At 35.8% G+C, this 16,683-nt stretch overlaps 1 protein-coding gene across 1 annotated transcript in view; it reads right to left on the bottom strand.

The window, feature by feature from the left end:
- Window positions 1-16,683, bottom strand: part of LOC124614612 (nucleosome-remodeling factor subunit NURF301) — a 298,073-nt gene that overhangs the window by 57,340 nt on the left and 224,050 nt on the right. Inside the window, exons 25-27 of the mRNA XM_047142958.1 lie at window positions 11,101-11,178; window positions 9,280-9,356; window positions 3,103-3,264 (exon numbers count right to left, since the gene is read on the bottom strand). Coding sequence (XP_046998914.1) covers window positions 3,103-3,264; window positions 9,280-9,356; window positions 11,101-11,178 — 317 coding nt within the window. The remainder of the gene's footprint in view (window positions 1-3,102; window positions 3,265-9,279; window positions 9,357-11,100; window positions 11,179-16,683) is intronic.

Raw genomic sequence — 16,683 nt, 5'->3', positions numbered from 1 at the left:
GGTCTTGTTGGAGGAAAGCTCACTTTCTGCTTTCTGACAGTCTTTCTGTTGTAGCCATCTGCGACTCAGCACCTCCACTATAAGGTGAGTAGCAATTATCCTTTTCATAATATTGTTGCATTCCTCTCTGGATTTTCCATTGCTACAACTGTGATAACATTTTATAACAAAATGAACTGTAAATAAAAATTAAACCTCAATTCTACTTCATAGAACAGGAAAATGGTAAATTATATTGTCAAAAAAAAAAAAAAAAAAAAAAAAAAAAAAAAAAAAAAAAAAAAATCATTAAAAAAATCTGTCATTACACAGACTGGAGAACATCCCGCAGACAACAAGGTCATTAGAAAATGAGCACAAAATCAATTTGAAGAAAGATGGGGAAATCCGCCCTGTGAGTTTCAAAGAAATCAACATAAATTGTATACCTGGATGGCAGATGATTTGAACAGTCATCCTCAAAATGCTCCATTGTCTTACCACTGTTTTATCTTGTTTGTTATACTGAAAAAGTTAAAGCAAATTGCTATTCTATGTGTGTGAGTACATGTCTGACGTGTGTTGAGTGTGTGTGTGTGTGTGTGTGTGTGTGGGGGGGGGGGGGGGGTTAGATATGCAGATACTTTGGGTGATAATGAAAACAGGGCCATGCTTTCTAGTTCAGGTAGCTGGAGCTACAGTGTAAGAGCAGAAGTCTTGAGCAAAAAATAAAAATTCTAGTGGTGAAAGTAATGACGAAATTTCAACTGTAATGAAATTAATGTTAAAAATGTGACAGGTGGTCTGAAATCATGAAGAGATAAGGAGAAAGAAAGTGAAGAGAGACAAAGATTTTGAGTGAAAAGACCGAGAATTGAAAGAAAGAAATGAACCAAGAGAGGAACAGAAAATGAAATGGACTGATGAACAAGTAAGTTAATAACAGGACAAAATAGCAAAAATACTGATTTGCAATAGGATTTGGATGACCTAAATGTAATAACAATGCACATCACAAGGTAGTGGGTGTTCTGCAATAATGTGCTGAATGTTGTCTGCATATTTCATTCGGTTGTGTTGGTTCATTCTTTTAACTCTTCTTTAGCACCTGACCCGATACTGAGAGTGTTTACAATCTAGAGGAAGACTGATGAAAGCATGAGAATCTGACAATTCCATCTCATTTTGTCCACATCGTGAAGTCGCCATTTCTTTCATGCTTAGATTCAGTTTTGTTACTTTTCTTTACTTTTACCTCTGTATTCACTCTGCCACTCCAACTGCTTTTTCTTTCCAGGTTAACTACTAAAATGCCCCATTATTATCACTGAAAAGTTTACTTCTGTACCTTGACGTATGCTTTTATGTTTTGACTTCCAATTGTATCTTGATTATTCTTCTCTGAAATGTGTCATCTCATTCTTTACACGTCACATCGAATATATTATCTAAATTCAAAAATCATTTTTCAATGTTCTCACTTTATTGTAAATACTGAGTTAATCTTGATCAAAGCATTTAGTGGCCTGCTATGTAAAATTCCCCCACCCCCCTCTTTTTTTCCCATAATCCTCATCTTCTCCTATGTTTCTGATTCAACCCAAGATTATGAATATGTGGACCTTAAAGCTGAAAGTGTAATATTCATCTGTGTTTGCTTCTACATATATCACTATTCTCTCAGGTGAAATACATCGAACTTTTTTTGGCTTATAGCAGTAAATGTTCACTTAAGTTTTTTAGACATGTGGGACTGAAGGAAGCTGTGGTGCTTGAACAGATGTGCAGCAGCATGGTTACGGCCCTGAAGGCAACTGCAAATGTTACTATGATAATCTGTTTAAAATGCACATCAATAAAAAAAAAAAAGCAATGTGTACTAGGCATAAAGAAAACGAGGCAATGAAGTCATTACGACAATGCCCTCAGGCTTCGAAGCATGGAAGTTAATACTTCAGCCAGCAATCTTGATTTAAGTTGTCCTCAACAATTTTAGGGGTTCTTCGATGTCAAGGCCGATCACGGCCTGTATATATGACTTAACACATTTTTTCTTTATATTAAGCTAACAAACCTAATGGCCGATCACAGCCTGTATATATGACTTAACACATTATTATTATTATTATTTTTTAATATTAAGCTAACAAACCTAATAATTATAAAATGATCCCCCCCGACACAAATTACTATACTACTACACTAAACTAAATCATAGCTCATTGCATGAAAGATTTAAAAATTACACCGTGATATAATTCTTGAAATAAATCTTACTAGTCCCCCTTAAACATCCAACAACCACCACCACCACCATAAATCTTACACATTCTAAATGTAGTTTAGTGTAAGATTTATAATGAGAAATTCGTGATAATAACTGAAATCAAAATAAGCTTACTAGTAGTGTTTAAAGTAACAACACACATTTTCAACAGAATTAATCTAAGCACATAAAGTTTATAATTAATGTGATCTCAAGGAGGAAAGCAAATGTTGAATGGTAATGTAGTGTGTTGTTCTGGTTATCAACTAAAATTGTCTTTGTCTTTCTTATCCAATTGCCTCTAAAACTTCATGACATTTTTTGGTGTGTATAGAAGTTTCTGCTTTCCACAATTGTCTATTTTAGATGTAGGACTTTTTTTTGTTGTTGTTCCTACTGCAACACTTTATCCATATTACCTCAGGTTGATGACATAAAAGCTAATATTATTTCTGCATTATCTGGAACTCTGTGTCTTACATCTCTCATCAAGTATGATGATTCCTTAAATAAATAATTAATTTGGTTGTGACAGTACAAGGAAAAGAAATGGGAGTTTTTCTCAATAAATAAAGAATAGCATATCTTATTCTCCTTTAATTATTGTGTGTGTGTGTGTGTGTGTGTGTGTGTGTGTGTGTGTGTGTGTGTGTGTGAGTGAGATTTTGGTACCTTGGCAAAAAAAAAAAAGTTTCTCTGTCTTGAGCTGCCTTGTACGCTATTGTTATTTACGTAACAGCAGAAAGTTTCAAGGCAACCTCATGTATGTTGTAAATAATCTGGCAAAAAAGATATTTCTTATAAAGCCTTATAAATGAGTATGCAATTGAAACAATATTTTTCTCATTTTGTATTACCTGTGGGGGCTTAGATGGACTTAGAGGAATAGCTGTTCCCCTAGTCGAGTCAACTGCTATCTGTTTGACTTGGGAGTTAGCAGCTTTCACTACTTGAGTAATAGTAGGAGATGCTGCTACTGATGTTTTCGCTGTGGTCGTCACAACTCTGCTGCCTGCAACCTGTAATAAATTCTTTGTACACTAATTTTCTTTTTTTGTCTCTTTCTTTGTTAAATATGTTCATGGGTGATAAAAGACCTCTACACTGCACAGTACTGAAAGCTAATTTGGTAAATAGTTATCTCTGGCCTAATATGGTGGATGGGGTGAATGTGCAAGAAAAAGGACAATAGCGAACTCTGTTGTACAAGAGCCTTAATTTGCTAGTAAATAAATGGAACTTAAATGTCAATATATACACCACTGTTCATGGTGCACAAATGATGGCACCATAAGTCAACATCGTATAAATGAATCCTGGCTCTGTGGCACTAAGAGTGGGCCACCTTCTTTTATGCGCACCACTATATCCCAAATCAAACTCATGAAGATGGAAGTGTCAAGAAAAACCAATAACGACATTTTGAAAACTAGCCAAACCTGTAAAACTAAATGTTGTAGTGTTCAGTGACTATCAGTTCCCTTTTGGTGGAAAAATAAAAGTTCTTACACATCTTAAATTACAGCAATCACCATCAGACACCTGCCAACTTCAAAAGCAGAAATTCATAAAGCTAAGGAGTGGAAAGCTGGCAAGAAGTGTATTAACTTCCAGAGTTTTCATCAACTTTGTACTGGAGCCATGCTAAACAATTTCAACATGAGTTCGTAAATCTATACTTCCTACATGAAGTATATTAATACCACAAAGAACATGATCTAAATATTTCACCATTTCATACCGGCATAACCAAGGAAACTCAACAGAAAAGAGTATAGTTCTTTGTAAGGCCAATAACATTGTTTCTTGTTCACAAACTTACAACACAATTTCACAACCATACTTATAAGCGTACTGAAACAACAGCAACATACTGAAACACACACCATTAAAATCCACAAGATGATTTCTGCCTAAACAAAGGATGAAAGGACAGTGTGAATCAACCAATGAACATATGTAATTGTACATATGCTAATCAATGGACTATTTAGGAATATCTGCTTCCCACAACATGAGCTATTACAGAAACCAAGACTGAAAAGCTGTCTGTCTGTCTGTCTGTCTGTCTATGATGGGAAAACAACAAGCACAGATATTGAAAACTTTGACAATGATGATGAGCATTTGGACAATTTTAAACACATCTAAGTTAGTGCAGTTAAAGGGAAATCTAGGAATTTGGTGGATATCTCAATTATTTCTGCTAAACACAATTATTTTTACTAAACATATATCACAGAGCTTCTGCTAATTTATTTCTGAAAGTGGGGTACCAAAGAAGAATTCACAAAAAAGTGAACCTGTTTTACCAACAACAGACAATTATTTAACACTGCAGCTCCCTGCAGCTCAACAAGAGTTATTTGAAATTAGCAATTTGCATCACACTACTACTTTAAATTTGTTTGGCCAGATGTGAGATTCAGATTTTTTTTTTTTTTTGGTATGGCGTAGTTCCTAACATGTGCTACCATGTGACTGACAATTGCAGTAGCTTTGCAGGTTACTGCCCAACTGGAATGCAACACGAGTTGTACAGTCACTTGCCTGCAGCATTAAGGATGACAACAGCTGCACGGCCAAACTGCTCCAAGAGCAGTGCAGCCACAAATGTTCCCAGTGGACACCATCATTATGCACGACATCAGCATGCTTATATGAAATGTACTTACTCCTGGTACATTACAAGAGTATAACCGCTGTGTTGTCTTCCAGAAAATTACTAAGTGGTTCCTTGTAAACGGACTCTCACTGAATTTTGATAAGACACAGTACATACAGTTCCGTACAGTAAATGGTATGACGCCATTAATAAATATAGACCTTATCAGAAGCATATAGATAAGGTAGAATATTCAAAATTTTTAGGTGTGTCCATTGATGAGAGATTAAATTGGAAGAAACACATTGATGATCTGCTGAAACGTTTGAGTTCAGCTACTTATGCAATAAGGGTCATTGCAAATTTTGGTGATAAACATCTTAGTAAGTTAGCTTACTACGCCTATTTTCACTCATTGCTTGCATATGGCATCATATTTTGGGGTAATTCATCACTGAGGAATAAAGTATTTATTGCACAAAAGCGTGTAATCAGAATAATAGCTGGAGTCCACCCAAGATCATCCTGCAGACATTTATTTAAGGATCTTGGGATATTCACAGTAGCTTCTCAGTATATATACTCTCTTATGAAATTTGTTATTGACAAACAAACCCAATTCAAAAGTAATAGCAGTGTGCATAACTACAATACTAGGAGAAAGGATGATCTTCACTATTCAAGATTAAATCTAACTTTGGCACAGAAAGGGGTGAATTATACTGCCACTAAAGTCTTTGGTCACTTACCAAATAGTATCAAAAGTCTGACAGATAACCACCAAATATTTAAGACGAAATTAAAAGAATTTCTGAATGACAACTCCTTCTACTCCACAGAGGAATTTTTAGATATAAATTAAGAAAAAAAAAGAAAAAAAATTAAAAAAAAAGACAAAAAATAAAAAAGCTGTTATATTAACTTAATTATGTTGTTAAATTAACTTAATTATGTCATGTATTGGAAAATTTGACTCGTTCCACATCATTACGAAATATCATATTCATGATCCATGGAACTAATATTAATCTAATCTAATCTGTCAAGGAGCTTGGAGTAGTTACTTTCTATCCACAATTAAAAAAAGTCCTCCAAATTGCCTCAGACGTAAAGTAAACAGTACTGATACAATGTGAAATGATATCGAGGAATCAAGTGTTCGCACTGTAATAACTATGGTCAGTAGTTACAGCAAAACCTTCTTTTTGCACTTTCCAGCAGACTGACCCAAAAAAGTGTAAAATGTAGGAAAGTGTAAAATACAGGAAAGCATAGGACACACAACAAGTCAAAAATGAATCAATTTATTCTTCCAATAAACTTAAATTTTGCTTACTTTAAACTCAACTGTACAGGGCTTATCAATGCAGTTTCTAATTTTACTGTTGGGATCACAATTCAAGAGGTATGTTGGAGGGAATCAGTTTCTTGGCTCACAATGTAACATGAGAGCTGCGAATTTTGAGAATATGGTTCTATGTCACTCACAATGTCTTTCCTGCAAAGTCTCCCAATTGAGTTTGTTGAGCAGTCCTATAATGTTGTCTTGCTGACTAAACAAAGCAGTGATGAGTCATGGCATCTTCTTACTTCTTCCACTTATCCAAGCAGGTAAGAGGTACAATGCTCGAGAATTCATTCAGTGAAGGATTTGTGAGCAATCTCCATCATGGGTGAAGCACACTTTCTTAGCATTCTAGATCTTAGTATGGCTTCTGCCTTTTCCATCAGTGATCATTGCACTTCAGACTGCTTCAGACAGACTCCTAAACATCTGATGATTATAATCGATTTAACGAGTATAAATACTGGTTCTAAGAAATTAGACAAGATTTTTTAATGAATTCATTACTATCTGAATATCAGTGGGCAGGTAGTGTGGACAGAATCTCCATATAAGATATGCCCGATGCTCTTAATTTAATTATCACATGGGTCAAAACTATTAAAGGATGGAATTACACAAACTATACAGATCTGTTGATATAATACAAATACTTTCACATACTATGTAACACTCTGGGCTGTACTGATGAAGGTGCTCTGTAGTACTTATACAAATGTGACACAGGAATGAAAACCAATTAAAAATAGGTGAAAAATAGTAATTACTATACTGTCATACAATGTAAGGTCAAAAAGAACAGCAAGAATTGTCTAAAACCTGCATAGCATGAATTTAATAAAGAAACATCACTAAGGGACATTTCAGACTCCTCTAGAAGAATAAGATCCATGTCTAGAACAATGATGGCCAAACTCCAATACAACTGCCAAATTACTCTCAGATTTGTTCAATACAAATCACATACAGGAAGAAAACCTATCAGCGTAGTCGATCAACTGAGATTTTACAGAAAATTGATAAAACGGATAAAAGGATTGATGGTAGCAGCATACAACATAAGAAAAGTCAGAACACCATGTTCCTACACCTTTCAAAGTGACACTGAGGTCCATATATCAGCTACTCTCTATTCCTATCAAAATTATCAATTTGCTGTAATGTCAGGGAAAACATTCATGAAAAAATGTGGAGTTGTGTCACATTCCACAATCTATCCACATGTAAGCACTTCAATTGTCAGTATCAACATTAACCTGTAGCGTATGGAGGGGAAAAACAAAAAACCTCACCACACCGTTATCCATATATGTCTTTGTCCATTGTCTCAAGATACTATGAACAACACATGTTAAGGGGGGCTTCATGCACAAAGGCTACCTCCACAAAGACTGTAGAAGTTTGGGTTGTTTTTGTGTAATCTGTTGCTGTTTGAAGATTTGCTGTATAGGTGCTAATGTTGCTATTTATTCAAACAGGTTATGAGGAAGAGTGTGAGTCCATAATTTTTCAATTACACACTGAGGAACTACAACAGTAGCTGCTACCTCACACATGTCACGACTCCCTGTGCAACAGATTACAGTAGGTTATTTTGCTGCGAGATTGGATTACCTTTCTCTACATTGCTGGAATAAAAATCCCCTTCAGTTATAAGTAATTTGTCCCTCTCTCATCCTTTTTTTTCCCACTACCAGTTTTGGAAGCTTAAAGCTCCATCATCAGGTGGTTCCTACAGTTCCTTATCAGCTGTTGAGGTGTGCGCCTCAGTCACTATACCTAGGCTGCCATGTGTTGTTTGGTGTGGGTCTCACTGGCCCAAACACCACACATTCGGGATTTTTAATTATTTAGTGGAACATGACAATGGAGTTTCAAGTTTCTGAAACTGGCCGTGCTATAAAAAAGGCAAATTACTTACAACTGAAGTGAGTTTTTATTCCAGTAACATGTTCCTCAGTTGCAGTTGTTCTTCTGGCCAAATATTTTCTTTATTGAACGTTTCAATATTGCTTCACCTGCATTTACTCCATGATGTAAAAGTATGTATAGACAGATCTCATAATTATTTTGGTGTGTAGATCATAGTGTGAGAAGAAATATTGTGATTCATAAACAAAGCAATTACAGAAGCAAGCACCTATTATTTACAAATGCAGTGAATAACAAACTTCACAAAGCTAGCACTGATACTTTGAGTGCATGCATCTATTTTGGAGACTTATTTTTAATACAGTTATTCATAAAACTTGAAAAATTTCAGGGAAACTACATTTTCAAACTCATTCTTAAATATGTTATTACACTATCAACACTACAAAACAAATCTAATGAAATGTGAAAACAGAAGTGGCAACAACTATAACTTACCTTAAATTACAATATTATTGGCTACATCTTATAAGTTTATTACTATTTCTGTGTAGAAATATGCACTTAGTATACTATTAACAGTTAAACAGTCTCCTTTTCACACAAACATGCAATAGATTACACAATGCTTGAATTTAATGGCAACAGCATGAAACATCTAGCAGAAATATTAGCTGAATATTAAAATTAGATTAAAATATAGAAGACATTGCCCCCCCCCCCCCCCCACACACACACACACACACACACACACACACACACACACCAAAAAAGGACAACTTTTACATGTATTTGCTGCTTCCTTTTCTATTACTTAAAATATTATGTTGAGCTGTCTCTTTGAGTGCCATTGTGAAAGACAGCAGTATGTTGCCTGTCTGCCTTCTTACACACTGTGACTTGTGTGATTCTCCCTATCAGACCCTGCTCATATCACTGGGTAAGAGAGATATGAATAATATTTAAGAAAATCCTTCCAGGAATAACATTGATATGTCAATCAATTTACACTGCATTTGTCTCAATCATTGTGCTGATGATTATTCTTTCTAGAACAGTTCTTGATTAAAATTAGCTCAGCCATCATTAACACATCACGTAAAACACAAGAATTTTATATAGTCTTGTGTGGATATCAATGCAAGATGATTTGCAATAACTTTTATTTCCTGGATTTCAAGAAAACATTGTAGAAATGCAAAGCACAGATACCTGTTGAGGTTGAGCTTGAATCTGAGGATTGTTGAGGACATGGAGCTTTCCATCTGGCATTTGCACGAGCTGCTGACCTAAAAAGTAAGAAAATAAAATATGATTTATTTCCTTTGCAAGAGTGTATAGTGGTGTGCAAGTAAGGAGACAGGTGGTGGGGCGAACTGCAGTGGCAAGGCTCAGTGCACTCCATGTTGCTTCAATCAATAGTGCCTTACTATAGTGTATGCCTGTAGTGTGCAATTTGGGGAGTGCCTAGAACATTAAGCAATGATTTTCATGTTAGTTTAGGTACGGTGAAAGTACATAGCCACTGTAGTATTCCTTATGGATGGCATAATGCAAACATGACAGTATCAGTTTTCTGAGCCCATAAATGTTTGTGGGGAGAGCCAGAAGCAGAAGCAGTGGCCTGATGCGACGCTTATCCCAACGCTGCCAGTTACCATGGTAGGCAATGGATGGAGAGTTGAGCATGGGACAAAGACAGGGGGCACACTGGTGACACTGTAAAGTATTTTCTACATCTCTCTGCACAAGACACGTCACATGGCCACCTTCGTAATTGCATACCACTACAATAAGTGAAGTATAGTACCACAAAATAAAAATAAAAGAGAATTCACATTGTTTAAAAAGATACATTTTTTTAAGAGGGCACATATTTAACATATCTGATGCTGAGAGGCAGTTTATTTTATGTCTGATCAGCTGCTAATGGAAGGAATTTACTGGAGAAACTTGTGCTTTAGAGGAGGAGGATGATGGTGGGAGTTTTAAATTAATTTAGAATAAAATACTCGAGTAGTTCCTGAATTTTGTTAATGTATCAACACTATATTTCTAGGATGCAAAGGGATACAGTTATAAAAACAGAATGAGAAAACAACCCTCATCAACCAATACCAAATTACCAATGTAGATCTTATTAGTGCCCTAATTTATCTCTAAGACTTATGGAGAAATATAGAGTTTTAAAAATTTGTTTAACAACAGAGTGTATAAGTTAACCATCCTGTAAAATGAAGATTATATACACAAATAGGGCAATTAAATAACACACAATGTCCAGTGTTGAAGTTAGTGTCATGGAGACATTAGCATGGATTAGGTAATGATTTTGACCAATCATTTTACATGAACTAAGATGCAAAGGGCTACTCGCCGACCCACATAATGACAGCCTGATGAGTCAGTGTTGACAGTCCTCCAGATTAAAGTTACCTGTGTTTAGCAGGGTGAATGGTGAAGACATCTTTCCAATGAGGGCAACAGATGAAGGAGAAAAGATTCTTGTCAAGTCCAGCGTAATTAAACCTGGATTTTTGGCCAAAGTAAGATCTTTTGAGAAGACTGGTATTTCTGCTGGGGTTAGCTTCTTAGAAGATAGCATGTTGATGACATTGTTAGTATCCTGGAGAGGACACTTAGGATCACGGCATCATCTGTGAGTTACCATGAGGCTGAATAGGGGAAGCGGTGGGTTTACACGTAATGGTACTCACACGTAGGTGTGGGATGTAAGTAGCTCACATAGCACCCAAAGATGATAAATATAACACTGTCCAACTATTGGAGAACAAGGGTCCAACTGTAGAGATAGAGTACAATAAATTACTGTTACAAAGAAAAGGCACTTTGTGAAAGGAGTTGAAGCCTTATAGTAAGATTGGCTTTTGTGAGTTAAGAGTTACAGATAACAACAATTTTTTTTTAAATTATTTTTTACAATTAATTCATCTGTATTAGAAAATTCAGAGTGTATGAAGACAAAATTCTGGGTAAAAATAAAATATGTCTTGTAAATGATAAATAACTTACCAGGCATCAAACCACGGACTTGTAATTTTCCATCAGGTCCTTTGACAATCTGCACACGCTGTTGATTTGATGGTGTCCCTTTGAAATGCAAGGAAAAAAAAGTTCAGTTATTTAAAACACAGCTACAGGAACAAAAATAAAGTCATCAGAAATGTCTTAATCAGCACTAATTAGAGCTTCAGGTAAAATCAGAACCGATTCTCAATGTATGAAAAACAGTCCATGCCTAGTGTGGTCAATGCTGCTATAGAAAATTTGTTACTATTTCCTTGTTGTGTTTGTATTTTTCATCCTTGTTTTATTATATGGATAGCTCAGTGCCACAGGTGACCAACTGCCTCTGCAGCTTATTTTGAGATGGATAATGGAACTAGTAGGCAAGATCATGGTCTATGAGAGCAATTTTGGTACTGTGTTATTACAATGTTGCCACATGTGAACCAATGTGACACTACAAGATCACTTGTGGTGTGAACAATGTGACACTGCAAGCTGTTCCATGGTGCGAGTATTGAAGATTAGTAAATGTGATGCAAGATGGTCAATAGAGAGAATGAAACACTGTCAACCTCTGACTTTTCTTCTCCCATGATGATAGTACATACCAACTGGGGAAATATACCTCCAGTGATGAATCTGTTATGTTTGTTCATTGCACCTTTGAGAGATACCTGAAGAAAAATCAAGTTAAATGATTTTTGTTTGGCAAAGCACTTAGGGCATTTGCTGCTATGTGCAACAATGTTTTGACAAAGTGTAAGTCATTATTTGCTATTTTTTGCATTTCAGATCAATGCGGTCTTAAGCAGAAAAGAGATTCCAGCTGTCATAAAAAGGTTATCAGTAAGAAACTCAGTGAATCATGACAGCAATCATATCAACAAGGTGAAAACTGGGTAAATCCATAGAAATAAAACTTAAAGCAAGTGACTATTTCAAGCTTGTAACGGCCTGATATATAATGGACTCTTGTTAGTACATCTGTTACTATCGTGTTTTCACAAACAGAACATCCATTTTTGGAAGTCTCAGTCCCAACAGAATTAAAAGCATGTTAAACTGACTTATTTGTGCATTCTCCCTGACAGCTTAGCACATTCTAATCTGGGGATATCAATACTGTTTGGGCAACTTTTGCAGCCGAGAGTTGTGAGAGTGGTAGGTGTAGGATGTTCATGGCAGCATGGAGAGGAAATATGCAGGCAGACAATGCTATTCACTGTCTGCACTTCTGCAAGTCGAACAGATTGTTTGCTAGTTCGTATAGGTTGGCAGTAGCTCTGAGAACTTCTGTCTTCTGTAGTGGACAACAAACTGAACAACATGTCATTCAGTCACTGTCTCCTTTGTTCGTGTTTAGCGTTAAGTCGTCCCCCATTCCCTCCCACCAAGGTCATTTTCTTTTTTTCATGTGTGTTAAACGGTGCACCAGTTCAACATGGATAAAAAGACAGTGAGCCTGTTTACCAACAATGAAAAGTGGAGCATTATTCAGGAAATGGACAAAAATTCACACAAGAAACGAGCTGATATAACATGAAAACTGAGCATTCATCCATCAACATTAAATACAATAGTGGGGAAACAAAAACGTGTATGTAACATATTTAGAAGGAGAAAACAGCAAACAAAAATGAGTGTGCAATGCTCAGTTTCCAGAACTGGAAAATGTACTACTAAAGTTGATAAAACAAGCTGATGCTTCAAACATTTCAACTGAAGATACAGTAGTTCATGCTAAATGCAACAAGAGTTGGGACTCACAGATTTCAAGGTGTTCAATAGCTGTATTGAAAGGTTCAAGAAAAGGCATAATTTAGTGTATAAATTAGTTCGAGGTGAGTCTGGAAGCATAAATGATGACACTGTTCAGTCATGGAAAAATACTCTTCCCTCCGTCACAGAAAATTACATTTCCAATGACATTTTTAATGGAGATGAAATGGGCTTATTTTTTCACCTTCTGCCTGACAAAACTCTTGCATTCAGTGGAGAAAAATGCCATGGCGGAAAATTTACTACAGAGCCGCTAACGGTTTTATTATTCTGTAACAAAAGTGGGGCAGAAAAGTTGATGCAGTTAACTGGAAAGGCGATGAGTCCACAATGCTTCAAAAATGTGCAGGCATTTCATGTCAATACACGCCTAATGCAAATGCATGTCTAACAACAACTATTTTCAAACAATTCTTGCCTGCCTGGGATGCAAGATTTGGTATCAGACATAGGAAAAACAACCTGTTTATTAACCTGTATGCACCACATCACCAAGCTACAATGTATCTATGTAACATAAATGTAGTTTTTTTCTCCAACTCGTACAAGCCACCTTCAGCCAGTTGCCCAAGGCATTACAAAATGGCTGAAGCATAAATCATTTAAGATTCTTGTAAAGAAGAGGCTGGCTCCCTCTACAATGAGAAAGTTTACAATTTTGGATGCTATGCATTTTGTAAGAAGTGCTTGGGATTCCGTGCAAGAAAGCACAATACCAAACAGCTTCACGAAGACTGGTTTTCATCAGATACTGGTACTTACACAAGACATAATGCCAGAAAACAAAGCAATGTCAATTGAACAACAGCAGCAAATAATTGGATGAGATGAAAACACTGATTGTCTTAGATTTAATGAATATGTTGATTGTAATTAAGATACTGCCATCTTTCAGTCATGACATCTGAGGATGTGTTGAAGGAGCAGACGGCAGACAAACAGGAGGGAAGTGAAGGCAAGGATAAACCAGAAACTTTACTGGTTCCTACAATGTCAGAAGCTATTGAACCAATGGACACAGTTAAGTATTATGTTTTGAGTTTTGAAGCCGACGTAGAAATGATGAACACATCAACCAAGATGGAAAATACAACATAAAAATTATTATATGTAAAAAAAAGAACTGTTGATACATTTTTCAAATCTTTGTGAAGACAGAACGCACTGTATATTGTCACGTTATAGTGTAGTAAGGCTAACAAGATGTACAACATACCGATAGTTTGTTGAAATGACAATCCCTATTCAGTTACCAGTAGTGATTCACTAACAGACAGACACCAAATGAATGATGTTTGTTTATTTTTGAGAAGTGTAATAAAATTGCAATTTTAGCATATTTTTATTTTTTCTTCGTTACATGCCAGAAACGTATTTTGGATGTTAGAGGGTGCACTCACGTCACATGACTTTCCTGCATTCCAGCTGGCTGATGGCAGAAGTATGTTGGATTTAGTCAATGTCGTCATATTTAACACATTTTTGCTTCTTGTAAACTAACATATAATTTTGAGGGTTCCTGGGTTTCATAATTCAAAAATCTTGAAAAGTTGCATTTTGAATTAGAAATTATCATTGTAGCACATCACAAAGTGTGATCCCATATTACGCCAAGTGTGGTACCTGTAATTCTGCATTTCCATCGACAAAAAAATCAAATCACTGCCACATTAGGTATTTTTCAGTAGTACGTTTTCCTGCTTATGATGTTCCAAATCTGCAGTCCTTTCAAATATGTGCTAACAAAATTCCACTGTACTGGAAATTGGATTAAAATTCATCACCAATTGGAGGGCATGTGATGGTTACTAAAATATCGATTTACCAAGATATCAGTCTCAGGAATCCAATCCAAAGATCTTGCAACAAAGGATCATGACATAACAAATTACCAGATGCTAATGGGATAGAGCATATTCTTAGTAAGAAGTTTGACTGGGGAATGTTGTTCATTATAGATGGAATTATAGCTCTGGCATTTTTTTAAAAAAAAAAAAAAAAAAAAAAAAAAAAAAAAAAAATAAAGAAGAAGAAGAAGAAGAAGAAAGAAAGAAAGAAAGAAAAGAAAGAAAGGCGAGGAGCCTGCCTGTTTCAACGAGCTTGCCTGCTCCCGCTGTTTGAGGAAAACCTGAAAGACATGACAAAACACCGAAGCATAGATAGGAAATTATCCTGACATTTACTGACTCCTTTACCATGTACTACATACACTACAGTAAGAAGGACAACATGGATAGAAAATATTTACCACCAGAATTGAATATGTCAGTAATATACAACTTATATGAAACAAACTGCGACAATGAAAGAGACATTACTCTCTCAGACATAAAAATAAAGTATTTTATATTCACATTCTAAATACATTATCTGGCGTACCGCAATGTTATATTGTATCGTCCTAGACCTTCATAATGTGTGTGTTGCACATGACTGCATCCAACTACATGTTGAACCAACAATAATTTTGCGCACAATTTATGACAATAATTACTAATCATATTATAATCAATTGCATTATTACTATAATATTTACTATGTGGCAAAATGGGTCTTTCATAACTCCAGAAGGAATATTACACTTTGACAAGATGCAACATTCTCACAGTCAAATATTCCAATGATCCAAGAAGTATTTATTCTATTATAACTACATTCATCGACCACAAATATTTATCAATCAGGTTATTAATTTCATTTAATTGGATAGACAAAAAATCTACTCACCAAGCGCCGGCAGAGCGCACACATAAAAGACTGTTGTGATTGGCAAGTTTTTGGAGCCAGTGGCTCCTTCTTCATGCAGAAGGGTTGAAGGGGAAGGAAGAAGGGTGAAGGAAAAGGACTGGAGAAGTCTAGGAAAAGAGGTAGATTTTGGTAAAGTCACCCAGAACTGCGGGTCAGGGGAGACTTACCCTTTGGGATGAGAAGGAAAGACTGATTGTTCTCAGGTTTTCAAATCTCATCCAAAGCAGTCCCCAACAATCAGTCTTTCCTTCTCATCCCGAATGGTAAGTCTCCCCTGACCAACAGTTCTGGGTGACTTTCCTGAAATGTACCCCTTTTCCTAGACCTCTCGAGTCCTTTTTCTTCACCCTCCTTCCTTCTCATTCAATCCTTCTGCCTGAAGAAGGAGCCACTGGCTCTGAAAGCTTGCCAATCACATCAGTCTTTTATGTTTGTGTTCTGCCCTTACTTGGTGAGCAGACTTTTTATCTATCCAATTAAATTTTTTTATCAATATTTGATTGTTTTCGAGGTTATTAATTTCAGTCAACAATGACCATCTTCAGACCTAAATAAAAGCATAAAGACATAAGCTTGACATAAAAATATTCCCAAACTACACAAGTAACAGAATCGGAAATCATTTAGAGCAAATATGACAACATTTTCATATCTGTGCAGACACAGTATACTACACATTTGTGTCACTATATATATAGATTGCACAGTCATAATAATTAGCCGTATAAGCTTCATGCCCATGTTACAAACTTTGACTACCATGAACAATACTGTGATTATATTGCTGTACAGCAGCGAGTGACATGTATACTGTCTGGCATGTAGATTTGCCGCTGCACATCAGTTTACATGACTTCAATAGAAATATTCTTTTTAATTCAGTGCACAAAATCTTTCTGGCAGAATTTAGTGCAAATAGATATAAAAATGTGAATGATTGTATTTACATATTATAGAATAACATGTAATGAGAAAGGAAGCTTCATTAAAATAGAACTATGTTATTAATAGAGCAGAACAAATAACCCCTCACCCAAGTGTACACATCATGCCCATGCA

This window comes from Schistocerca americana, chromosome 1, assembly GCF_021461395.2.
Source record: "Schistocerca americana isolate TAMUIC-IGC-003095 chromosome 1, iqSchAmer2.1, whole genome shotgun sequence".
Classification (NCBI taxonomy): domain Eukaryota; kingdom Metazoa; phylum Arthropoda; class Insecta; order Orthoptera; family Acrididae; genus Schistocerca; species Schistocerca americana.
The sequence above is the reverse complement of the archived record's forward strand: the minus strand, read 5'-3'. Positions and strand labels throughout refer to the sequence as shown.